The sequence below is a fragment of the Pavona decussata genome, unplaced genomic scaffold (genome assembly GCF_977016875.1).
Source record: "Pavona decussata unplaced genomic scaffold, jaPavDecu1.1 SCAFFOLD_2, whole genome shotgun sequence".
In the NCBI taxonomy this organism is placed as follows: domain Eukaryota; kingdom Metazoa; phylum Cnidaria; class Anthozoa; order Scleractinia; family Agariciidae; genus Pavona; species Pavona decussata.
The window spans coordinates 1,188,655-1,214,573 of NW_028145426.1; the positions used below are offsets into that span (position 1 = coordinate 1,188,655).

The 25,919-nt window shown below is 38.3% G+C and overlaps 1 protein-coding gene across 2 annotated transcripts in view; it reads left to right on the top strand.

Moving 5' to 3' along the window:
- The window catches only part of LOC146489904 (myosin-IIIb-like), a 43,071-nt gene that overhangs the window by 4,019 nt on the left and 13,133 nt on the right, over positions 1-25,919 (top strand). Inside the window, exons 1-19 of one of the 2 annotated variants that reach the window (XM_085113615.1) lie at positions 3,789-3,968; positions 4,074-4,139; positions 5,414-5,544; positions 6,095-6,197; positions 6,566-6,668; positions 8,273-8,429; positions 10,947-11,052; positions 12,371-12,493; positions 13,066-13,174; positions 13,931-14,050; positions 15,051-15,151; positions 15,988-16,074; positions 16,423-16,488; positions 18,123-18,239; positions 19,358-19,469; positions 20,395-20,468; positions 20,996-21,061; positions 21,393-21,473; positions 24,010-24,048. In XM_085113615.1, the coding sequence (XP_084969741.1) occupies positions 3,858-3,968; positions 4,074-4,139; positions 5,414-5,544; positions 6,095-6,197; positions 6,566-6,668; positions 8,273-8,429; positions 10,947-11,052; positions 12,371-12,493; positions 13,066-13,174; positions 13,931-14,050; positions 15,051-15,151; positions 15,988-16,074; positions 16,423-16,488; positions 18,123-18,239; positions 19,358-19,469; positions 20,395-20,468; positions 20,996-21,061; positions 21,393-21,473; positions 24,010-24,048 (1,872 nt within the window). In that variant the 5' untranslated portion in view covers positions 3,789-3,857. Of the gene's footprint in view, positions 1-3,788; positions 3,969-4,073; positions 4,140-5,413; positions 5,545-6,094; positions 6,198-6,565; positions 6,669-8,272; positions 8,430-10,946; positions 11,053-12,370; positions 12,494-13,065; positions 13,175-13,930; positions 14,051-15,050; positions 15,152-15,987; positions 16,075-16,422; positions 16,489-18,122; positions 18,240-19,357; positions 19,470-20,394; positions 20,469-20,995; positions 21,062-21,392; positions 21,474-24,009; positions 24,049-25,919 lie in introns of those variants that run through there. The other variant, XM_085113686.1, reaches the window with a different exon arrangement.

The following is a 25,919-nucleotide window of genomic DNA, read 5'->3' on the forward strand; positions in this document are numbered from 1 at the left end:
GTTTTGTCTGCTTATGCTTTTACAGTAGTTTCTCTTTGTAATTTACGTTTTTTTCTGATTCGTTATGTTGAAATCTCAACTCATTGTTAATTTAGGCTTGAAACATTGCTCAATGTGTGGAGTTGTGATACACAGTACATGACTGTTGTTTTCACACCGAGACATAATTATCAAATAATAACAACATCTCATTTGAACAATGTTACAACTTCACTTTCAGCAGTGAATGCAGGTGTTCATTTTACAATGCTATGTTTGTAATTATTGATCTTTGAGCCATGTAAATAGAGTTTGAGTTTTGGTGGAAAACTGGGTTGGTTAAGTTGATGGTTGGATCATTGTAAAGGTGTTATTATAAATACACTGTATTATTCACATACTAAAAAAATCCCGTAATTTAACAGCATTTATTGTGGCACAATTGCAAAATTACAAAGTTCTAATCAGGGTATTCTCAAGTCATCCCTTTATTCTAGCCTTCTTGAACGGGATGTAAACTCCTTTAGAATGTCTAGTATACTCTCCTTGCAAATTCCCTGTAACATATTTTCCCCAGCCGGTCAAACTCCTTAGAATTCATTCCCTAGTCCAGAAAATAGGCAAATCACCCTCCATTCAGTGAATGGTCACTTTACATTTTTCATTCTGTTTAATATATAGATGTGGGATGAGGTCTCTTGCCAATAATTATTAAAATGGGCTGATAAAATTGCAGCCATCAGGACAGAAAATCAGTTTTAGCTGTGATTCATGAGATGTGATTTTGAAAGGTTAGGGATTAATTTAAGTAGTAAACCAATTTAAATTATATTTTTTGTCTTTATGCATGAATAATCAGCAATCATTACCTAGTTACTGGTATTAATTAATTAAAAGTGATCTCAAATCTTTGGACTGAAAATACGACCCAGCTTTCATGTTTTGCCAAAGGAAAATATTCCAATCTACTCAGAACAGAAAAAGGCTGTCATTTCGAAATGTTTTAATAATAATGATGGTCCAATTGATTATATCATTTCAATTACATGCAATGGAATAGATCACGCTTGTAAAATACAGAATTTTGTGTTCAAGATTAACCTGGCTTTTGTGAAAAAAAAAACCAGTGTTTTTGACTTTGACATCAAAGGTACACAAGGCTTTTGGTTACTTTCTTTACAGTAATATTGTCCAGTTAGCGCTAATCACCTGTGTATATAATTATAGAAGAGGAACAAGAAATAAAAGCAATGCTCTGTTTGTGAACGGTTGTCTACATAAAGAATCCATCTCAGCATTTTTTGATAACACTTTCTCGATCGCATTAATAATTCATGAAGAAAAACAAAGGAGTGGCTTCACTACAGGACCCTACAGTGAAGGAGGTTTGGAAAGTGATCTTCAATATCTTAAAATTTGGTGAACTTTTGCTTTGAATGGTTTGAGAAGCTACATCAAACACGTCACTAGACAGATTGTTTCATCCAATTTCCAAACACCTCAAACTTGTTTAAATAACTCGGCTACCCCTCATTTTTCCAAAACGAATTCTCGGTGTTTGGAAATCGGATGAAACACACTTCCTCATGTTTTGATACGTGTTGGATTACAATAAAAGCCAGTCAATTTTTGTAAGGGTAGATCAGACACCTTTGGGGCCTCTTTTTTCACCCATCGCCATTGCAAAGACAGATTAAAGGTACCAGGCCTCACAGGGTACATTTTTGCCAATGGATCCTAGAATTGCATTGAAAACGATGTATTATTCTAGAAAGTGACACATGCATACTCGGAAAGAAGAAATCCGAGTGCTCCTATAAGGAGTCGAACCTAAGACCTTCCGATTACTAGTTCGGATGTTCTACCACTGAGTTACAGGAGACTAGTGGGAGCTAAGGCATTGTTCCCAAATAATTTTTCTTTACGCAGGTGTTGCTGGGTCATCAGTCAATGCTCTTGGAGGGACCTGACACTTTTCTTCATACTTTTATTTTTAACAAATGCACTTACACTTTTCACAATCCACCATTTTCACCTACATGTGCAGTGATTAGGAGTGTTGTAGAACGAACCTGACGATGGTTGCAAAGGAAACTTAATTGGCTTGGTTTTCGTGAAGCCATTTGAAGTTCGAAGGCTGATTGTCGTCTTACGGAAAAACTGTTTTCCTCTTCAGGTTATTGATCAGACTATTCATAGATATGTTACCAAGAAAATTAATTCTACTAATGTGCGCAATGATTTGCTCTGGCGTGACAAACCTCCACATTTCTTCAAGCTGCCTTACTTTGCCGGGCCGGTTTTCCAGACTTGCACAGATCAAGGCAAGACAACTGCTTAAAGACGTCAAACGTTATTCTAACACTGATCTTGACATATGATTATTTTTTTTTCTGCATTTAAGGTCCGTAACATGCTTAGCGTGAAATATTCCGTGTGGCAGAGACTTCGTTCACGTGTTATCTATAAATTCACATGTGCTAGCTGTAATGCCTGCCACGTTGGTGAGACCACTCGCCACATTTGTACACGTGTTCGTGAACAGGATCTAAATTGTTAACGTTCCTGTATAGCGCGTGCGCTACAACTAGCGTAATTATATTTAACAGTATTGTACAATGAAAATTGAAATGACATCGAACGATTGTAACTGAAGATGACATAGGAATGTCGAAACATGTTTAACAAACTTAATACTTGTTGTGTTTTTTTTTTTTTTTTTATTAATTGCTGTTTCTCTGCTGTATTCGACCGTTTGAAAGTATGAAAAGTATTGAACTATTGGATCTTTCGACCACAGATGCGGCTGGTATGGAACTGGATAGCAACTTGAAGAAGTCTGGCCAACGTTTTCAAGTTTTTCCATTGTGCTATGAATTCAAAGTAGTTTGAAACTAGAACAAGAGACTTGAAAACTCCGCTGTGTGTTACAGAAGCACAATAAAAGAGAAAAAAAAATTCAACAAAGCGAGGCGTAGCTGAATATTTAGTACCGTGAATTCGCCGTCATAATTTTGTTTGTTCCATTCCGTTGTTGTCGTAATAGCCGACTTGCAGACGCCCACTCCCCGTAAAGAAGTTTGGTATTTTTTTTGGATAGGAAAGCGAGCAGCTGACTGTGTCATAAGTCGTCGTTAGCGCCATTAGTTTACGCAAACTTTGCTCGGTGTAGTCTCGGTAAAAAAAGGATAGAAAATTTTCAATTCTGCTTTCATTAATATATGTTGCAGGACTGGCTCCTAAGGATCTCAAACCACCCCACCCACTCTCATACACTATCTCCACTCCCCCATATGATCCACCTCGTTTGTGTTAAAATTCGCTTTAACCAAGGACATCTATGCTGCCAAAATTGTTGGAGGTGCTTGGAGATGCTGATTGATCATTGTTCCTCAGGTTTACAAAAAGCCTTCTACAAGTTTTTCTTCCCTGTTAGCAGCTGCAGAGGCTCTTTTCCTGGTGTTCGCTGACGGAACACCAGGAAAAGACCCTCTGCTAGCAGGGAATAGTTTTTCATACCTACTAGTAATTTTCATGAAAAATGGTTATGTTTAACTACCGTCGAACCTCCGCTAACGGACAACTCCCGTAGGCAGACACCTCTCGTAAGCGGACATTTGGTCATGTTTTCAGCTACATACAAATACTACATTTTTCGCCTGCTATAAGCGGACACCTCTCTTAAGTGGGCACTTTTTCTGGTTCCAAGGGTGTTCGGTTACGGGAGGCTATTATTCAAGTGTTTTGAGACAAGTGCACCTGTGCCCGGCAGTGTAACGCAAGTCACGCCTTCAGTCACGCTCAAGGGGCCCGGGTCGAGCTAACTGCAGAAATATGCAGAGCTCATGCGGAGTTCACTCTTGAGTTGAGTTAGAGAAATGGCTAGGATGAAGAAAGGTTATGTCGATGATTTAGCAACTCTTTCAGAGCTGAACGAAGAGATAATCCTAGAAGAACTAGAGGCGAGATATAACCAAGATGTCATCTATGTGCGTGATCAAACATCCTTTACTTTCCGGCGGATATTTTGACTTTCTTCACTTTTGTTTTGATATTGCTTAATTGCTGATTTATCCATGTTTGAACATTTACAGACATACGTCGGCGATATTCTCATCGCACTTAACCCTTTCAAGCATCTGAATATTTACCACAAGAATGTAAGTAAAAAACAAGTTAAGTCAGTTATAATTTACTGCCTGAGTAGATCGCAGAGTAGATTATAAGCTTAATCGAAATTTACTTAACAAACATCTGCCTCTTTATTTTGTTATACTTTAAGCTTACTGCTTTTCTTAGTAGTTAATCGTTTATTACAAAAATGAGCTGTTTCCAAGGCCTTTTCTTGGAAAATGTATTCTTTAAAATCCTAGGAAAGTTGAGCACAATATTAATCTGAAAGTTTGATATTTCCTTATAAACCCTGTGGTGTTGTTGCCAAGGTAGTAAGGGTAGTGTGAGATCATCACCTCAGAAAGTTTATGATGTCATTCTTATTGTTAGACACCTGTTAGTTCGCATTAAACAGTGTGGACAGTAACATCTATCAGGACCCAATATATTTTTCAAGATATTAACTCTTTATTTTCTTCTTTTATGAGACCCTATAGTATAAAATTTAGTGTTCTGAGATATTGAATTCCAAAAATGACTCTGATGCCTAAAGGACAGACTTCTGTATCTTTCTTTGTTTCCTTGCATTTAGTATTTGACTCTTGCAATCAGCAAAAAATGAAGGAATTTTGATGTTCCAATAAAATATTGCAAATTTTGTACAGAAAGCATTGGTGACATGTTAAAATTAAAGGGTTTTAATATTATTAAGTAGAAGTGTAAATGACATTTTTGCATTAACTCAAATCAAAAGTGCTCCTGAGACTGGTTGAAGTGTGAGAACCTTAGTGGCATGTTGATTTCTGAGCAAAATGCTAAATAAACAAGAAAGCTTAGAAATAATTATTTTTTTTAGAAAATCCCTTGCATTTTCTAGAAAAGTAATCAGATATATTTTCTTGTCTATATAACATTTTGCTCAAAATATAAACACGCAAGTAAGTTTCTTACACAACAAGCAGTCTCTATGCCAAAATACGGCTTATCTCAATCTGGAGCACTTTCAATTTACACCCCTGTTATACAAAATCGTTCATTTATTGTCAACTCTCTCATAAGTGACCAAAATATTACCTTATGAGCTAAAATTATGCAAATAGAAACTAATTTATTTGATTTTTTCATGTATGGGGTGGTGTTCTTGACCAGCAGACTTCTTTTTTTGCCCAGTTTTAGCCAAATAGGACTTTTTAGGGGTCTAACAACTATAGGCCTCATTTTGTATCTCCACTGGTGTATTTGAATACCCCCTCCCTCTCTTAGTCTTAACTACACCACTCTACCCCAGTCTGAGATTGTTGTGCATTCTGCTTATGATTAGATTGCAGGGAAATATAAGATGACCCAGAAGTCATGCCAGCCTCCACATATCTTTGCTATTGCTGACTCAGCTTATCAGGCGATGCTGGGCGTGGGAGGAACCACTCCAAGGAGCCAATGCTGTGTCATCAGGTGATTACATTGGTTTTTAATATAGTTACTCACCTTACATATTAATCAGTTTCGGGTATAGCCATACATGTAGTTTGTTATTTGCACTTACAAGATAACCCTGGTGAAAATCTTCAAATGGATCTTCAAGAGTCTTTGAAAATCTGTATAAGGATCTTCTAGGATCTTGAGACGGCTCCAAGTTTAGGATCTACTCTTGTAATCCTCAAAGATCTTCTAATCAGTGATGTCGCATAATCCTTCAAAGACCCTTCAAGCCTTCTACCAAATTTTATGGCCATTCTGTAATTCACTGATAACAATAATAAGATCACATTTTCATTTATTTAATAGTGTCCTTCATGGTGATTTCCTCTATAAATCTCTTCATGAATTATAAAATAAAATAAAAAAGTGAGTTTAAGGTGGTCCTTTTGCACATCATTTTAGCTTATTCCCAACTCTTTGACCCTCTGGTATCCTCGCTATTGCCATATGCAGTCCTCTTAATGGGCTTGGCTTGAAAAAAATTATGCGGTGAAGACATCCTGTCCCATTTTCCTCATTGCAGTGGTGAAAGTGGAGCAGGCAAAACAGAATCAGCCAAACTTTTGATTAGTCAACTTGTTGAGCTGTCTAAGGGAACCTCACAACTGGAACAGCAGATTCTTCAGGTGTTGTTTCTTAATTTGTTATTCTCATGTTAAGCAAAAAGAGAAATTGTCAACTTTGACATTTTTATTTTGAGATACAGGTAGAAGTGGGTAGACTTCTCTCATTTTCATTTATTGTGAAATGATAGAAAGAAATATTAAACAAAATAATGAACAAACCAATGAATGAAGGAAGGAAGCAATATCATGATTATGAACGAACGAGCGAATGAACGAATGAACAAGCGAGCGAGCTAGTGAGCGAACCAATGAACGAGCGAACCAACCAACCAACGAATGAACGAATCAATGAACGAACCAACGAACCAACAAACAAACAAATAAATCAATGTAATCATGCACAATTTTTAAGTACGACTCTTTTGCAGGTAAATCCTCTTCTTGAAGCCTTTGGTAATGCACAAACGTTGATGAATGATAATTCAAGCCGATTTGGAAAGTACATTCAATTGAAATTCCAACATGGAATGGGTAAGCCAGCCAGCCAGCCAGCCATGTTCTGTTTTTCAGTACCTGTCTTTCATTCGACAGTCAGGTGTTCAGTAAGTCACTCAGCCCTTCTTATAAAGCTTCTGTCTGTCTCTCAGTGGATGTCGCCAGCCTATATTTGCTCTTTCATTTAGGTACTGCTTCTATCAGCTATCACCAGTCCTTCTTTTAGACTGTCTGTAATTTTTCTTATTGTCTGTCTTATTCTTAAGTACATTTAATGCCTTACTATATCCAACAGTAGTTTTTGAAAATAGTGTTTAATATATCTTTTGGATTCTGTTTTTATTACAATACTGTACATTGTATCATTTTTTAGATGAGTTCATTGTCTTTGAAAAGCCTCTTGGGGAAAGTCAATAAAGTATTAATGTTATGCTATGTTATTTTCCATCTGTCTGTCTGTCTGTCTGTCTGTCAGCTGTCACCAGTCTTTCTTTACCCTTTCACTAAGGTAGTTCTTCTGTCATTCTGTCTACTGATCCACGTTTCTGCCTGGTTTTATTTTTTTCTTTCTTTTAGTTAGTTTAGTCCTGCAGCAGTCAATGCATCTTGAAATCCTTCCTTGAAGTCTGTGTCTCATCATTTACTTAGTTAGTGAGTTCTGTCAACCAATATATCAATTTTAGGCATTGGGCAATTTATTATAAATATTGTTACCTAACAGAGAGGTAGCATTCAGTCTGGCAGTCATTGTCAGTGAGTCAATTAAGTCAGTCATTTGCTTAGGTAGAGTCAACTCATTCTCTCTAATGGTCTATTTGGCAATCTTGACTGGGACTAATAGTTCAGTCAGTCAGTCAGTCAGTCAGTCAGTCAGTCAGTCAGTCAGTCAGACAGATAGATAGTCATTCATTCAGTCAGTCGGTCGGTCATTTAGTAGGCCAGTCGCAGTCTGTGCTTGGTCAGTCGACCAGTCAGCTACTGTCATGCTGTTGACAGTCAGTCTGTCAGTCAGTCATTCAGGCTTTCATCTTGCAACTGCTTAAGTTGCGGACTAACTGCGAGGATCTTTCTTCTATTTGAGTCAGCCATTCTGTTAGTCAACTGGTCAGACAGTCAGTCATTAATCCATTCAATCAGATAGTTAGTCCGCCAGTCTTGTATACATATTGCGTGTCGAATCATTCATACATTTAGTGCGACTGAAACTAATCTGCTGTTAGACACAAATTAAGGTTCTGTTGTGTATAATTTAGCTATATAGCACAGTTATAGTTGAAGGGTTTTGTAAAAGGGTAATATATATCGCTTTTTGGACAAAATGTCAGAAAAACGCCCCAAACGTGCCGGATTTTTTATGTTAAATGTGAATTCATATTTTGCATTTTGCCTAATGGCTGGATTTCGAAGTATTTGATCACATGAAACTGCCACTACATTTTTGTTTTCAAAAAACAGAGGCAAACGTCCTGGTAAAATAGCCTTTGCGCAATAAATTTGAAACCCTGTAGGGTTAAAAAATCCGCAGTACAGGCTAAAATTGATCTAGTATGGAGCGTTTTTCTGTTTTTTTTTTTTTTGGCCCAAAAAGTGATACACGCCCATTTGCACAAAAGCCTTTAATTTTGTAATTGGTCTTATAGTTATTGGTGCTAAGATTTCTGAGTACCTTTTGGAGAAATCCCGTGTGGTAAGACAAAGCAGCGGAGAGGAAAATTTCCACATATTCTACTACCTGTTTGCTGGGCTTTCCTCGGAGGAACAAACCAAGTATAGCCTAACCAAGCCAGAAAAATACTGGTAAGCTAAGACGTTCCTATATGTAGTGGCTATTCATTACTAGGAATACAGCGGAACCCCGTTAATACGACCACCTTCGCGCCGTGGAAATTATTAGAGAATTTAAGAAACCAGGTCGGCAACGCCAACGAGGCGTCGCTTGAAAATATAAGTTCGCGTTACTTGTACTACTACGCGATTATTGCAATTCGTTCAACTTGTACAATGTGGCCGAACTATTCAGTAACAGAAGAACGGCGTTCAAGTTGAGACAGAAGAATCATTAGCGATGAACGAGGTTGTAAAACTAAGGAAATTCAATAACGAGGTGGTCGCAAAGCGGTGTTCCACTGTAGTTGATACTACAGCTGCGACCGATTTTGAAGACACTTTGTCCCGTTAAAAACACTTCTAAGTATTTACAACTCGTTAATCTCTCCCTATATATCTTACGGCCTCATTGCCTGGGGCCAAGCTTCCAAATCTCATCTAGAAAAAAATTCTTGTACTCCAAAAGAGAGCCGTTCGCTTGATCAACTTTCTGACTTTCAGAACGCATGCGATTCCATATTTTGCTCATTCTAACATTCTGCCAATCACAATGCTCTACTTCAAACTTTCATCAACCTTAATGCTTGATATAACTACTAATTCTGCACCTCAAAATATCTGCATTCTTTTTACTTCTACACAAGACATACATCAGTATAATACTCGCTTAGCATCTTCTGGTAACATCATAAAAACTCTTTTTCCATCGTTGGAGCCAAAATTTGGAACAGCATTCTCGAAAGCTATCGAAGACTACCAAAGAACATATTCAAAAAAAAAAAAATTCAAGCATTACTATTTGTAACTTTAGAAACTCTGGACAGTTATGCTGACATTAGCGCTCTTATTTCTGAAATAAAAAAGTCATCTTAATTATAATTCAATCATAAATCATAATTTTTTTTTCTTCACTTTACATTACTTTTTACTCTTTTGACAAATAATGTATTCAAAACTGACTTTTTTAACGCCTTCAAGTAGTAATTCGTTTATGTATGTCCTTAACACCGCCTGCCTAGATTAGCTCGCTATTTGCAGGCGGTGTTCATTTGTAAGTATCGTTTGAAAAACTTAATAAAACTTGAACTTGAACTTGAACTTGAAAACCCTGATAGGACTTTGATTAAAACAATATTCGTTCGCGCTTATCAGTGTCATTTTCTTGTACTAAAAAAGGCGGCAAAGTTTGTAGTCTTCTTGTGGCTGTCTAGCAGTGCTCCAATAAAATTTCCCTAAAACTGATGTCAGAAAGGACAAAAAAAAAAAAAAATCTGATTTCCTTGAATTACGTTGTTCAAAACTTTTAACTCAGCGACCCCAACGACCCATTCATAGAAGAACGCAATGGTGTGACTGATTAAAAATACCACCTGGATTTTAAAAACTCACGGGCACTGAAAACATGCCAAATTCAATTTATTGGTCACAAATTTTGAGGTAGTGTATCTTCGTGCTCACACTCTCCTTGGGGCAGAAACTTCCGTATCCTTTAGGCTTGCAAATTCCCTGATATTCTTGTTTACAAGTTTTTCAATAATGAACTGGTTTAAAAATCTCCCGACACCTTTCGTCATTTTGCATCAGTCAATTGCAGCAGTGCCCACCCCCCCCCCCCGGGAAATTAGTGGGGCATTCTCCCTCATTGTCTATCCTAGGGGTCGCGTGGTAGCCTACCCCAGGGCATTTGACGGCCTCGTAATGTTTCACCTCTCACCACTGTCACTTTGTTTCAATGATAAGTTCATCGTCAAAGACGATAAATTTGTGTTAGATATAGCTACTTAGGACCAAAATGAGATGGTAGACCCCGATAACCAATGATCACTGGAACAATATGTTAAAATATGCCGGAAATGCTGACGGAAATGACTGATGCTTTACTTCATACCCTCTTATAAAGGGTCTATAAAGCACCATTCAACGCTTCATAGTACTCTTTTTTTTTATGAACGTCTAATTTTGGCGCTGAGGCTTTTGGCAATTTGAGCCTGAAAAGTTCTTAACATGTTCTTAGTTATCTGTTATAGTAATTCAATAAATCTATGCGGACGTAACCAAGACACCTATTATTTGGGTTAACTGGAGAATATAGACTGAATTCTTACATGTATTATTTTATCCGTATTTGTACTGTTCATTTTGAAAAACACTTGGTCAAAATGAAAATGTTCTTAATAAATAACTGACTATCAGCCTGGGTAATGTTCTTAGTATGTTCTTAAATTTTAGTTAATCTCAGCCTCGGCGTTCTTATCAAAAAGGTTGTTACAAAAAAAAAAATAAAGAGTGTACCTAATTTAACAAATGGATTCCATTTTCCCGTGCGTCTTTACTCTGATAACGCACAGATGACGTCAAAACGCGGTGAGAACAAAGAAGTACGCTACGAGCCGCATGCGCAACTTGTCTTGTCATTTCCCACTCTTTTTACCGTATATCACATAGATTGACTTTTTTTGTTATTTTATTGTTATTCAATACATACAGTTACCTGTCCGATGGAGCGGCATCTTTCAAAAGGAAAATAAAGAAAAACAAGACAATGTTTGATGAGCTACTCAATGCAATGGATATGGTGGGCTTCCTTGATGAGGTAGGGACTAACAACAACGACTACTCTTTATTTTTGTCACATATAACATTATCACTGAAAGAAATGTGATCTTTTTTTTTTAAGCCTGATGAATAAATGAAAACTAAAAATCCTATTTCTTCTAACAGAAGGTGAGAGATTCTGCGCCTATAGGTTTTCTCCTGTGTTTCCTTTAAAGAAGCTCAAAAAAAAGTTGTTCTTCGTTATTTTAGTCCTCCCAAAAACCTTTCCTTGTTCTTGTATTTTTCATATTATAGCTCTGCCTTCTTACTTAGTAGTAAAAGTCATTCTTTCCTTTTTGTTATCCTGGCCCGCCTAGATTAGCTTTGCTACCTGCGGCGCCAGGAAATTGCACATGTATAATATATATATAAACATCTATATAATAAAGTTCAGTTTCAGTTACCTGTTGGGAGAGCTCGAATTTCCTTTTCCCGACTGAAAAGATACCTCTATCATTTATTCACCAGGCTTTAAACATAACATTACATTTCTTTCAATCCGTATATACCACTTATCGACATTCAAATCCTGGCAGTATGCAGATGTTTGGCATACGAACCTTTTTTAATGCTCCCACAAGTCTCCTGTAGCTCAGTGGTAGAGTAATCGGAAGGTCACTGGTTCGACTCCTGTTAGCACTGGGATTGTTTTCCGAGTACGCTTTCGTCACTGACTAAAAAAATACCTGTATCGTACATTTTCATTGAACTAAGCAGTTTTTTTGACACGCGTTTCGATATAACAGTTAACGAAAAATATGCAATATTTCTGCTTCTCCGTAAAGTTCAAGAAAACATATAACAGTTAGCAGAGCGATCTGCCATTATCATTATCATAAAAATAGAATTGCCTTTTTAGTTGTCGTGAAAGATCAAAAATATAATTTCCGGGAAATGACGACTATTTCTTTGAAAGCCACCTCCATTTTTATCGTAGACTTGACATGTATGGCTACAGACACCTTAAACATTATTCAGAACTTGAATTCGCACTAAAACAAACACAGATAAACGAAAACTCCAACTGTAACACTAAAACAATAAATAAGAGAGCGATCCAGACGGTCATTGCGTAAGACCCATCTCCCTCAGCTCAGTTTCCACACTTCTTTGCAATGTTTCTTTTGGCGTCAATGATTTCTTTTCCCAAGAGAAGTCCACCTTAGTCGTTATGTGGTATGCGTTCTTGCTGCATTCTTGGAACGCTGCCAAGCCATCTCGTCCTACGCTTAGAACTTTATCTCCATGCTTGCACTGTGAGAGCCTGTCTTCTCATACCAGCCTCATTTTAAAGACTGCGGTTATTCCATATTTAGGAGCAACAAGATATGTTGACCGTTCTTGGTGGGGTGCTGAACATGGGTAACATTGCATTCGAGATGGACGAAAACGAAGGAGCGATTGTGAAAGAAGCGCATGGACCTCTGAGGACAGCAGCGGTTAGTTGTTCTTAAACACTTTAATTTGTACTCGCGCGTATTTGAATCACTTGATTTGCCATCATATCTAAATAATTTATTTTCTTAAAAGAAGTAGGTTTGTTAGCTAGCATGCAAAAAGATTTTTTTTAGAATTTCCGTCATCGTTATCATCCATGCAAATGAGTCTTTTTTTATATTGGTGAGGATAAACGTTCATACTGCACAGTCACCTCTCGCCTTGTGGACACCTCGCTATTACGGACACCCCGATAATACGGACAGAAGCTAAATCTCCTGCATAAATAAATTACAGACATTAGACTGAAATAAATTCCTGCTATTACAGACACCCCGATTATAATACGAACGGCAATTATTACCCGGCAAAAATAAATTACTGACGTTTGACTGAAATAAAATCCTGCTTTACAGACCTTCGCTATTAAGGACACTAACTCGCGGCCCCGAGCGTGTCCGCAGTAAAGAGAGTTGACTGTACTTGGTTATAGAGCAAACTCAATACTTCAGTAGTCTTGTTTTCCCAGTGTTCGTTTGATGTGTAATTTTTATGTCTTGAATTTATTGGACAGAAACTGTTAGGCGTGGACACAGAGAAACTGGCAGAAGTACTGACCTCCACCTCAACCACGACACGAGGCAGTGTGATCAAGAGAAGATTAAAAGATCATCAAGCAGTCGGTGAGGTTGATTATCATTACTCTGCTACCATACAACCCTAAGCTTGATTGCCAAACCCCTCCCCTCCCCTCCCCTCCTCCCCCCTTAATCAACACACTATTTTTGGCATTACTTTTAGACCTACTAGCAGTAATATTAATGTTGGTGAGGGGAGGGTGGTCAGGATAGAAGTGGACTGTTTATGTGTTTAACAAGATTGCACAGAGTGTTTGGCTATCCCCCATCATTTAGTTAGATTTTCTTAACGTAACGTGCGTCTCGACTTGTCTGATTGACTTAACGGTTCGCAGGCAGCGGGTGCTCTTCCGGTTAAGTTAAAGTAGAGTAAGTAAAGTTTAATTTGTTTAATATCACTAACACGGGGATTGCTTGACAGTAATCCAGATCGAATTGTAGTTTGAAAATGTTGCTGTCTGAGAAGAGGGGAAAACTGTTGTACCCGGAGAAAAACCTCTCAGAGCAAGGTCGAGAACCAACAACAAACTTAACCCACATATGACTGAAAGTCCGGGAATCGAACCCGAGTGGTTCCACATTGGTGCGAGGCGAGTGCTCTCACCACTGCGCCATCCCTGCTCCCCTATGGTACATGTACACCTGGATAGAGAAAAGCGATGAGGAAAAAAGTTTGGTTGTTTATGCAAACAAAATGATCGATCGAAGTCCGACGAGCTGTCCTCTTAACCCCTATTGCCTCCATTGCAGCGTTGTAGCGAATTTAAATATGTTGTATTCTTATAATATTCTGATTCACAGATGCGCGAGACGCGACAGCCAAAGCCTTGTATGGCCGGTTGTTTGGTTGGATTGTTAATAAAGTGAATCAACTTCTGGCCCCACCAGTGTCTTCAAGCACAGACCAAGTCACAGAAATAGGTACGTGTGAATTGGTCAGTTGCAACTGTATTTATCATGGAAGACGCAGAATTGGTCCAAGATGTATTATGCATAATTATTCCAGTTGTATGTCTCAAACAAATCATGTGTCCCTCTTGATCATATTAAACTGATCTTACAAGATGTAATTGTGGGCATTAGCAATGAGAAGTTTCAGTTTTTTAAGTACTGTGTTTAGTTGGAAAATCCACCATCCTTCAGAGCCCGGAAAAATAATGTGAAGCCGAGCTAATGAGCTTGCAGTTATTTAAAGTTAAGTTACACAAAAAAATACCCTATTGAGTTATCTATTGCTCAAAGGAGCAACGAATTAAATAAGTTTAGGAAAAATGGAAGGTTAAGCCTCTGACTTTATTGTAAGCGAATAGTGTATACCTTTTTTCTGAGGTTAGAAAAGCCCGCGTTCTTTGCTATTCTATTTTGACTCATTCGTGTGTTTTGTGTCGTGTTTGTATTGTGTGTGTAATGCTTAACTACGGACTGTTATTGATCTTATTGTAAATTGCTGTTACCAAATGAATAAAGAAACGATTAGAGAAATATATTTTTAGAGCGGTTTTCAATTGAGTGTCGAAAATTATTGCGTTTTTGCTTTGGTTCTGCATTACTACACTCTGTGATTGGTTGATAAAACTCGCGCCACTTTTTCAACCAATAAGATGTATAACCAAAACCAATCGTGCCTTGCTCGCACGTGTTTTCCCGCGCTTGGCGCCGGTTACATGTACTTACTTTGAATTCTGATTGGTTCATTGCGCTGTTTGCACCTGTTGTGATTGGCCAGAGTAATTACTTTGGTTTTGGTTTTACGACACTCGATTGAAAACCGCTCTATGCACGTTATAACAGGTGATCAACTTCGTCTATTTTGCGCTGTATGAGCATTGAAGTAAATAGAGAACAATGAAAGTAAAGGCCAATGTTTTGTTTCTAATAAGCCTGAAGCCTAACCCTTTACATTCTTATTTTCCAATTGCAGGCATTCTTGACATATTTGGGTTTGAACATTTTGAGAAAAACAGCTTTGAGCAAGCCTGTATTAACCTAGCCAACGAACAGCTCCAGTTCTTCTTCAACCAGGTAAACAGATGCTATATTGTATTCTGCCGCCACTTGGACGTTTCAGTTCTGAACAGTGCCATTCCTTTATGATGACGTATCATTTCACTGGATCAAACCTGGACTGTGCTGTTGTAAAAAACGAGTTTTCTTTGCTCTTAAAATTCTCAGGTGGAGACGAAAATCTCCATAGATGTTTCTCAAGCGAAGACGAGACAACGTTTCCTCATGATTGAAGCATAGAACACGATTTTTTTAAAAAACAAAATCGGTCTTTCTAGAGAAATGTCAAAATAATCGTCAACCGGCATTTCGATGTTTCTCGTAACTCCATTAAGGAGACTTAATTTAGTTAACGTTGGAGTCTAAATATGATTTTCCACGTTTACTCTGACATGTCTTTTGAAATGCTTAAACTTGAAGCAACTCATCCTTTTGATCTCTTAAAATGTATCTTGGCTTTAAAACGTGAAAGAAAGAAAAAAATTAAATAAAGAAATCACTTTATTTAAGCGTCAACGATTTAGCACAGAGCACTAATTGGGGACACTTTCCAGATCGAATTGGAATTTGGAAGTGTTGATTTTTGAGGAGAGGGGAAAACAGAAGTACCCGTAGAAAAATCTCTGGGAGCAAGGTCGAGAACCAACAACAAACTCAACCCACATATCAGTGACGCCGAGTCCGGGAATCGAGCCCGGGCCACGTTGGTGGAAGGTGAGTGCTTTCACCACTGCGCCATCTCTGCTCTCCCCAAGGAAAGGAAGGGAAAGGAAAGGGAATGACATTAAATTCAATTTCGATAACTACGTCGAACTGTTGTATGACCTCAGTAAAACTTTTCCTTTTCTTTGCAGCATATTTTCATGTGGGAACAAGAAGAGTATAAGAAGGAAGGCATTGATTGGACGGGCGTGACATTCGCAGACAATAAGCCTGTCTTGGTAAGATCCGTTGTACAGCATCTCTATCGATCAGTGCACAAATTAGTGTTTTACATTGACAAAAACAACAATAATATTCAGGTTTAATTTAGTGTATTAGGAAAGAGACAGAGTGAGTGTAAAGCCATGCTGAACCCTTTCACTCTCATGATCTGAATGTTAATTCTCCTGACTGACTGCAATATCAAACAATATCACCTAGTTGATGATTTAATCTTTATTCTCATCACCTGTCTGGTTGACAAAGTATTGAGAATGTAAGGAGAAATTGTATATTGATCACTCCTGGGAGTGAAAGCTAGGGTTAAGGACACTCAACGCTAACGAACTTCTAACTACTTTCCGCAGGATTTATTTCTTAATAAACCAATCGGTGTTCTGGCATTGCTGGACGAGGAGAGCCACTTTCCACAGGTGGGTCCCGTTTTGTCCTTAGAAGTACGAAAAGAAGTAATAACGCAATTTAGCGAACTTAAAGGGGCAGTATCATGGGAGATCGATGGGAGATATCATGATTTTTGGCCAAAATTCACTAAATTTAAACTTTGAACACTGTGTTAATTAATTCTCAATCGCCAATGTAAAGAAATATTAATAGTGGTTCTAAGTCGAAAGATTGAACCAAAATATAGTACAACCGGCGATTTTTAGTGCGTTACCACAGCGAAATTTGAAAACGTCCGTCAGACGTTTTCAAACTTGAACCCCTCTCTATCTTGGTCATCTGCCGGCGAAAATATCTGTGGATAGTTTCTTTGCATTCTGATAGTCTTTTAATGGAATTTTGTCATTATATCTTGGCTGCTATCAACCGAATAGCGTCTTTCCGATTTTCAATGTGTTACTAAAAATAGCATGATACTGTCCCTTTAACAACCTCCTAAGAATCGCCAATTTAAGTAATCGGTTGATTAAAACTTTGTCAATCAGAAAGTCGCGAATTGTTTAAAATCCTTTCAAACTCGTGAAAACTAACAGTCGCGTAATCTTCAGAGGGAATGCAGCTTAATTAGGTCGTGGCTAAAGTGTTGATAGCAATTCAACCTAGAAGAATATTTTCAGTTCACATGTTGACCTCTTATTCAAACGGCTTCAAACTAATCTGAGCAGGAATCTAGTCAATTGTCTTTTGCCCTTGCCTTCTCTTGGTCGACGAGCTACTGAGTTTTTGGATTGGAACTCGTGTTAAGACTTCGTAAGGCAATCTTAAGGCTCCGTAATCTTGTCTAAGGAAAGAAAAGATGACAAGAGGCGACTGTTCGTTCTCAAAAACTCCTAATACAACTCAGCTCCGACAGAGCGGTTTTCAATTGTGCCGATTGCTTTTTCACATTTGCTGTAGGGTTTGCTTTACTGTGCTCTGTTATTGTTAGAAAAATTGCGTCAGTTTCTCAACCAATCAGAAGTATCGCGTTCGGATTGGGTTATTGTGTTGTTGACACGTTTTTGGCAAGTGTGCGATTACTTGTTTAGAGCGCTTTTCTATTGACTATCGAAAGTAATTTCGCCTTTGCTTTGATATTCTTTACCACACTTTTGGTTGGCAAACCTAGCGCTCCGTTTTCTACCAATGAGAAGCAAAAATATATTCAACCAATCGTGCCTTGCCCGCACGCGTTTTCCCGCGCTTAACGCCGGTTACCTGTATTTTGCTTTGAGTTCTGATTGGCGCTGTGATTGGCCAGAGTTATCACTAACTTAGTGGTTTTGGTTTACAACACTATTGAAATCCACTCTAACCACAATTAGAAGTGCTCTAACATTTATTAGAGTGTTAAAAAGTCCAATTTGTATCGTAAAATGGAAATGATATTTATATTGAACTTTCAAAATCAACAGCTAGTGTATCTCTTCTGTCCATATTATATTATTTTAAGCCCGAGACGTTTCGACAATTTAAAAAAGCCCAAGACTTGAACCACTAATCTTCGGGTTGCAAAGCTGAAACCACCGTCCCTTCGTGCTGAATTGCAGGGGGGAAGAATTCTCTCCTTTTGTAACAATTACCACGATGTAAAGCTGTTCATTTTTTATTTTTTGCTTTGTAGAGCACAGATCAGTCATTTGTAGAGAAGTTGGTGCAGAACTGTGGAAAGAGTAACGTCTTTATCAAGTCCAAGCAATCTAACAGTACCGTGTTTGCGATTTGCCATTATGCAGGCAAGGTAAGGAACGAGAAGTTGTTATTTTCGGGCTAGAACTGTCACAGACGTTTTGCAAAAGTTGTATAAAGATTTTTTTTTCTACTTCCCTTTGGCATTTGCGTTTTCCAAAGATCGCACTTGTGTTGTACGTATGTTTAACGTCCCCTGCAAAACGGCAACGTGAAATGACCAAATGCAAAGTTTCAAGGAGAGCAAGGGGTAGGCGATAGTGAACGTCGTTGCCACTATTTATGTTCCTGGATAATTCGGCCACGGTGTATAAGTTGAACGGGGTGGAATATTGTTGGCGTTGTAGTCGTGGTTGCCTAAAATCCGTGGTTTCTCTTTCTCTCAAACTTCCACTCGTGTTTCTTATTGTAACTCTACAGGAACACGGAAAAAAATCTCCTTCATTTCCATTTTAGTAAGAGAAAACTTAGCATAAAGAATTGGTGGTGATTCCATCAACTTAGTGATTCTTGTCATTGTAACGAGCGCATAGGCAGATGATGTGCTGGGAGAAAAAGGTGTTTGGAAAAGGACAACCTGATGAGAAGAGTGAAAAACTGCTACCCCCGTTTTCCTTTTGTCTTCACACAATGTATTTCCATTGTGCGCTATTTATCCGTTGCCCCTCTGAACCTGAACAGAGCGTGACACTCGTGTAGTTGATTGTGCGCCGACTTCCGCACATTGAATGTCGACAACTGAGAGTGTTTGATTTAGGAGAAAAAAATGAAAAGCGGTACGCTCTTGACTAAATCTGTATTTACTTGCACAGGTTGGAAGTAGACAACAAAGAGCCTTGAGATTTGAATGGAAATGGGAGTGATAGTTGTGCGACTGATCTGTATGGACCTCCCTAGGCTCGAAGTGAGCAACTTTCGCAGAGCTGTAAGCTTTGAATAGAGCGAATAGTGAAAATTGTGCGGTGAATTCTGTTTCAACTCTCACAGATTGAAAGCAGGCAATTGAGCAACTGGATGCATGTAGAAATGAAATGGGATTCAAAATAAGTGTAACATGTTTAACCGATTTTGTATCGATTTGTGCAGCTTGAAAGTTAGCAACTGGATACAAGGAGAAATGAAACTTGAAATAATATAACAGTCTAATCGATTCTGTGTCGACTTCTGCAGGTTGGTTATGACGGGACAGGATTTCTTGAGAAAAATCGTGATACTCTGCCACCTGGTGTGATGGACATGCTGAAGAAAAGTGACAATAGTTTGATCTCCACAATCTTTGCTGGTGAGTGCATGTGCTTCTTCAATTACGCAGGCAGTAAGGCTACGGCATATTGTTTTCTCTGGTTGTATACACTCGATTGCAAAAAGGTTGACACCTAAAAAGCATAAACCGTGAACGATGAGACCCAATGGCTTTATGGGTATAAGTGTACTAAATTTATTTGCATAATATTCTATTCTCGTGCGACGGTTGATGACCAAAATTAGTTGCACGTGGTGAATGATGGAAACTGTCCAAGCTTTCCTTAGCTTTCCAAGTTGGCCAACAAGGGCCAATTTGAGTGATATACAATTCGCGATTTGCCTACGTTCAAAACAGGCAATGAACTTAAGCAATATTTGGTAGAAAATTATTCGGAAGAATTAAGTCAGCACTGTATTTTTATTGCAAAGAGTGAGAATGGTAAATTATTGATTATGGAAGTGAGTTTATTGTTTAAAACACTACCCACAAATCCGTTGGGTCTCATCGTTCACGGTTTATGCTTTTTAGGTGTCAACGTTGTTGCAATCGAGTGTATCACTGACAAGAGTGCTTTGCTTGCAGGTTATTCGAAAACGTAATCATGGGCTTAGTTGCCCTGCAGATGGAATCAACCGCCCGCTAAATATCGTCTGTGAATTAGCGCCCAAATCCTTGTTCTATACACTCAACGAAGGAAACGAAATACCGGAAGGTACTTTCGAAATCTCCTTCAATCTCACTGGCTGCAACGAGACCAAACGAACAATGACCTTGTGCAAAGGCGAGTCACAGAGTGTACTCAGATCCTGGTATACGCCGAGGATTTGGGTGCTAATTCGCAGACGGTATCTGCTGCGGTTGATCCCGTCTAGCACGAGTTCTATTGGGTCCTATTCCCGAGACAGACTTAAACAAACTGATTTTGTGATATTCATACAAACCATCTATTTACCATTTATAGGAACCATTACGAGAACTGGGACTCTTGCTCTACAAGGACGAGTAAGCAAGGGAAATATAGTCAGAAGAACCAAGGTGAGCTAAAAACCTGAAGCAAAGAAAAAGGGACATAAACATTGTAGTATACCGTGAACAACATGACGTGTGAGCACTACTTTGGTATTTCAGTGCCTCCCTGTTGTTAAATATTAGAGGAGACTCTAGCAACTAGATTAATGTAGCACATGGTAATTTAAATCATGCGCACTGCGGTTATAGTGTTACTCTGTCCTGATGCTCTGACAGTCATCCCAAGTCGAGGTCCCTTGTAAGCGACAACACAACACGTGGCAGCCAGGCGTGGTTGATTTGTTTATAGATATAGACAGAGGGAATATTAGGCTTTCAATGTTCATGATAAAACTTTAATCAATCCATGACTAAAGAACGTTAAATTGTATTTTATACCCCAAAGGTATAAAGCAAACGAAACGGTTTTTAGTTTCAGATAGCAAGTGTTGAATTACGGTACAACAACATTCAAGGGAAACAGCTTCTGTTTCTGGATTACATTAATTGCATTAATTTCACTGATTTATGCTGCCCTGTTGTCGTTTTCTAAGAAATTAAGCAAGGGGCGCCAAGGCATGCCCAACGCCAAGAAGCCAACAGTTGGTGCACAATTCAAGGTGGGTAACATCGTTAACTTAATTTCCTTAAGTTTGTATTTCCTTCAGTTCGGAAAAATCGTCCTTCACTTCGAAAATCTCCGTTGTTCAGGTGTTTAGAGACATTTTTCCTGAAATGATCACACACTTAGCCCCAGGGGAAGGATGGAGGGGTGTGGTGAACCACGTGGCTATACCCTTAACCCGGGCGTAGTCTGGGGCGACAACGAGACAACGAAATTTGTAGTCCTCGATACATGATAAACTGTTGTCTTCTGTGTATCGTTGCCATCAATGCAAAAAGCATTTGCTGTCAAACTTGTTGTACTTAACGAACCTATTTTTATCCAAGACTTCTTTAGGGATCCTAATGGAGAGAATGACAGCTGCCAATCCTCACTTTATCAGATGCATCAAGCCAAATACTGAAAAGGTACCAAGTTTCCTCTGTGTTTCGTCTGCTACTACGCAGGTGTACCTTCCAGTCTCATTCATCGTCCACTTGAGGACGTTTTCAATTTGTTTTGTAGAATACATGTACCAGACAACACCACAATGAAGTGCTGGAAACAGCTTGCACAACATATTAAACACTACATTAGAAAGCACCGCACAACAGCTCTCTTTTGAGTGGTCACAGTGTAGGATTTCATTTGCAAACTGAAATGTTAGAAGTACTATTTCAAAAACGAGTGCGAGGGTTTCATTAGGTTTCCAAACGCGAGAAAACATTTGAAACCATGAGGCCGCAGGCCGAGTGGTTTTATTGTTTTCGAGCGTTTGGAAACCTGATGAATCCCGAAGCACGAGTTTTTGAAATGACTTCTCCAAAGAAACAATACAAAATTATGCAGTGTTGTATTTTTCCCATTTTTCTTTAAAATGCCTTGTATATGTGATTTTGTGCACAGCATAATCAATACCGGACGAAATTACTGCTCAGGGACATTAATCTGAATAGTCACACTTTAGATCTCATGAGCGAGTGTCGTAAAACCAAAACCAAAGTAATTACTCTGCCAATCACAACACACGTAAACAGCGCAACAAACCAATCAGAACTCACGGCAGATAATAATAATAATAATAATAATAATAATAATAATAATGGTTTATTAACAGATCCACTGGGTGGCTCTTCCCTGTTAAAATACAATAATTACAATTACAAAATAAATCAAATTAAAGATACATGTAACCGACGGAAAGCGCGGGAAAGCGCGTGCGATCAAGTCACTATAAGTCACGATTGGTTTTGTTTTTTTGCCCCTCACTTCTTATCGGTTGAGAAAGTAGTGCTAGTTTGTTAACCAATCACAGAACGTAGTAAAGTAAAACCAAAGCAAATACTAATTATTTTGGTCAGTCAATTTAATAACCGCTTTAAGAAGCTAACACTATCTCGAACAGCATAATGAGCAATACCACACGAAAGGACTTGACAAGAGCTTTTATGTAAAGGCTTTTTTCACATACTCTTTTTAACAGATACATTACACGGCACAAAGTTTTGACAAAAACAGTGAAAGTATAAAACTTATAATAAATATAGCTCGCGTTTTTAATACGCAAACGCATATTGGACACATTACCAGTACAGTGCTTTACATATTGAGTTTGCATATCACATAATCATAGCATTCTATGATATTCTTATATTGTTATTGACAAGATTGACAATAGATTGGCTACAGTTTAGAGCTCAGAGTATGACAAGGCAGAACGTAGAATAGAGACCTGGGAAAGGTAGGCAATCAGTGGATAGTTAGTTAAAATTTCGCTATTATCCAGACCAGGCCAGCCCTGGTTTAACGTTAGTAGGACATTTTTAAAGACTAGCTTGTAAAATCAGCGCGGCTTCATGACCTCAAAACCGCACTGTAAACGATACGATTATTAAACACGGAACCGATTCGCCGCTTTTGTCGATGAAACTAAATACTGAAAATGGCGATGGTGTTGCTTGTCGGTCGGTTGATAGCCTGCACGGTATTTGTTTCCTTTCAAGCGAGCTCGAGAAGCGAACACTATCTTTCTATTATTTTCCTGGAAAAAGGAGCATAACTTCACAAGCCTCGTGCGCTCTCTCCGAAAGAAAAACGACCGCTACACAAGCTAGTCGGTTGATGGAACTATTCTGAAGTTTTGAAAACGAAACGGTCTCTATGTACCTTCTGTTGCCGTTTTTAAACTGCAAGGAGTATTCCACTTTGCACGCTGTCGTTTCAAATAAAATCACCACCATTCTTCTGTCAAGAAATAATGATTATTTGCCGAATTTTACACCCATATCAGAAGTGCAAGCAAAAAGGCCACGTTCCTACTGGCGAGGGTATGAAATTTGACGATGGCATTTTTTGTCTAACACCAATGTACGTTAAATTGTAAGATTATTTCTCTGTAGCAGCAGTTTTCTCAGGGATAAACTAATATACATTATATTGAATAATCCTCCTGGTGGGTAAAAAGTAACCCTTAACTCATAAACCTAAAGTGTGTTTTGCACTCGTAAGAAAATGGCTAATTTAAATTGCAATTTCTCTTTATTTGCTGTGAAGATACAGTTCGTTTGTGCAGAAAGCAGGTAAGAGGAAGACAATTAACTGTCAGTGTAGTTCTAGACGACATTTAGGCAAGAAAATAGGAAACGGTAGACAGACTAATATAGTGGAATATCAAAATGTATTGTTTTGGTGAACATTCTGCTAATCTTCATTCTACAGGTCTCGTCTCATCCTTTTAGCTGCCCGTAAAATATTTATAATAATAACAATAATCTTTATTTACATAGTGCCAATTCCGCTAAAAGAAACATTAACTCAAACTAGATAAAGATACAATAATATTATTTAATGTAGAAATTAATCAAATCAAGTTACATTGTATTAGATTTAGAAGAACGTTTAATTGAAAGGGTTTTAACATTAACATTGTTTAATGTGTTTCTTGTATCTGTTTGATGTTCTCAGATATCCGACAGTCTTGACATCAAGTATGTGAAAGAACAGGTAAAAACTGGAATTTTCTTGTGAATGTTTTTACTTTATACTTTAAATTGGCGTACGTAACAGTTGAACAGATAAGATGTGTCTGTAAGACTCGATAAACTTAGGCCTACGTTGGAAAGCGAGTTTCGTTACCTAAAAGCGATTACTAAGGGTTCTGAAAACTACACCAAGACTCGGTCTAAATTGTATTATCAGAGCCTGAATGAGCAAGTTCTTAACATTGTCTACCAAATATGACTAACCGTTTGGAGCGCGACTTCCTTTAATCCTGTCTAACATTGGCCCTTATAATGGGCTTAAACGAATTCTTCGAATTCATTATAGAAACTGTGTAACGAGAAATGTTGGCATAAAATGGTCTCTAACGTATGTCAACACCACACACTCTTTGTGCCGTATTTTCCCTTTTGTTTCATTGTTCCACGTGTAATTGGACAAGATATAGCTCATGCAACTTGGACTGCCTGTGTTGGGAATTGTTACTCATATTCAAAACTGAAAGAAGGCGGTTTTAAATGTTGGTTCTGTGGAAAAAAGAAAAACTTCGTTCTATTTTTAAGGACGTTCATAATCAGATATTAGGCAAGCAATTGAAAAAAGAATGCAAAGATATATATTGTATTGGACTTTCATTTGAATGACGATCTTTTAAAAAAATGCAGACATTGGGACAATTTTATTACCACAAGAATAAGTGGGCGTTTTTTCGACGAAATAACATCAAGCAAATTTTTGCACGCCTCGTCGCTCCTTACTATTTTAACATATCAAGTTAGATCGCTATCAGCACAAAGGCAATTCGGATTGACAACAGCTAGTCTATTCCAGTTTCCATCTCAGTGTATTACATTACAAACTTCAGTAATTTTCATCATATTCAAAGCGTAACATTTTTTTGTCTTCCTTCCTAGAATTAATTTAAGACCTTTCTAAAAATCGTTTTGAAAACTTCTGAAAGATTTTTGGAACCTCGGGCTGCAAACTGTTGTAAATATTTTTCGATTGTGTGAAACTGTTTTCAAATGCATAAAGAAATACTGAAAGGATAATAGCATTTCTTTACAGCATCCTTTTAGCTACCGTCTCCATTAAAAGCCCCAAATGAATCTGATCGCAGTCATATTTATCTTGTCCTTGCTGCCTCGCATAAGTGACTATCTTCTGTTAGTGCCCAAACGATAACACGTGAGATTTCTGTCGCGCTTTCCTCCGCGATATTGTGTGCTTAAGCTGGATTTCAATGCGATATCGCCGCCATTTTTAGGAAAAGTAGTAATCTTGAGCAGCAGTTTTGCAATAGAGTATGCGCACACGCTACGGTACAAGGATTTCTTCCGCGCAGACAAATGGCTAAGGGTCTCTTCATAAGATCCCGGTAAAGCGGAATGGCTCGGTTTTCGAGATCTCGCCTCACCGCTCTTTCACTGTTCTTTCCTATATAGAAATTTTGATGTGTTCATGAGAGAAGGCGGGCAAGCCCAGATCTCGGTAACCGGGCTGAAAATCCTAGCCGGTTACCGGGACAAATGATAAAATGGCTTACAGAAGCCTTCATTTCGGCGCTGATGAGCAAATTTAATACCAGAAACTGCAAACAGTGATGGCGAAACTTTATATAGCTGATGTTTTTTTGTTCGGGCCAATGGGTGCTTCACAGCTGCCGAATGATTTCGACAAACGTTCAAAGGAAGAGAAGGTCAAAGTGAAGAATCACGCCTTTTTGTTCTCGGTAACCGGGCTGAAATTTCCCATATGAACGGGAAAAAAATTCGTCCCGCTAACCAGGCCAGCCATATGAAGAGGCCATTAGCCTGCGAGAGCAGAAGAATCGAGTTTGTGCAGCGTTTTTTATCCGAAAAAGGTACACAAAC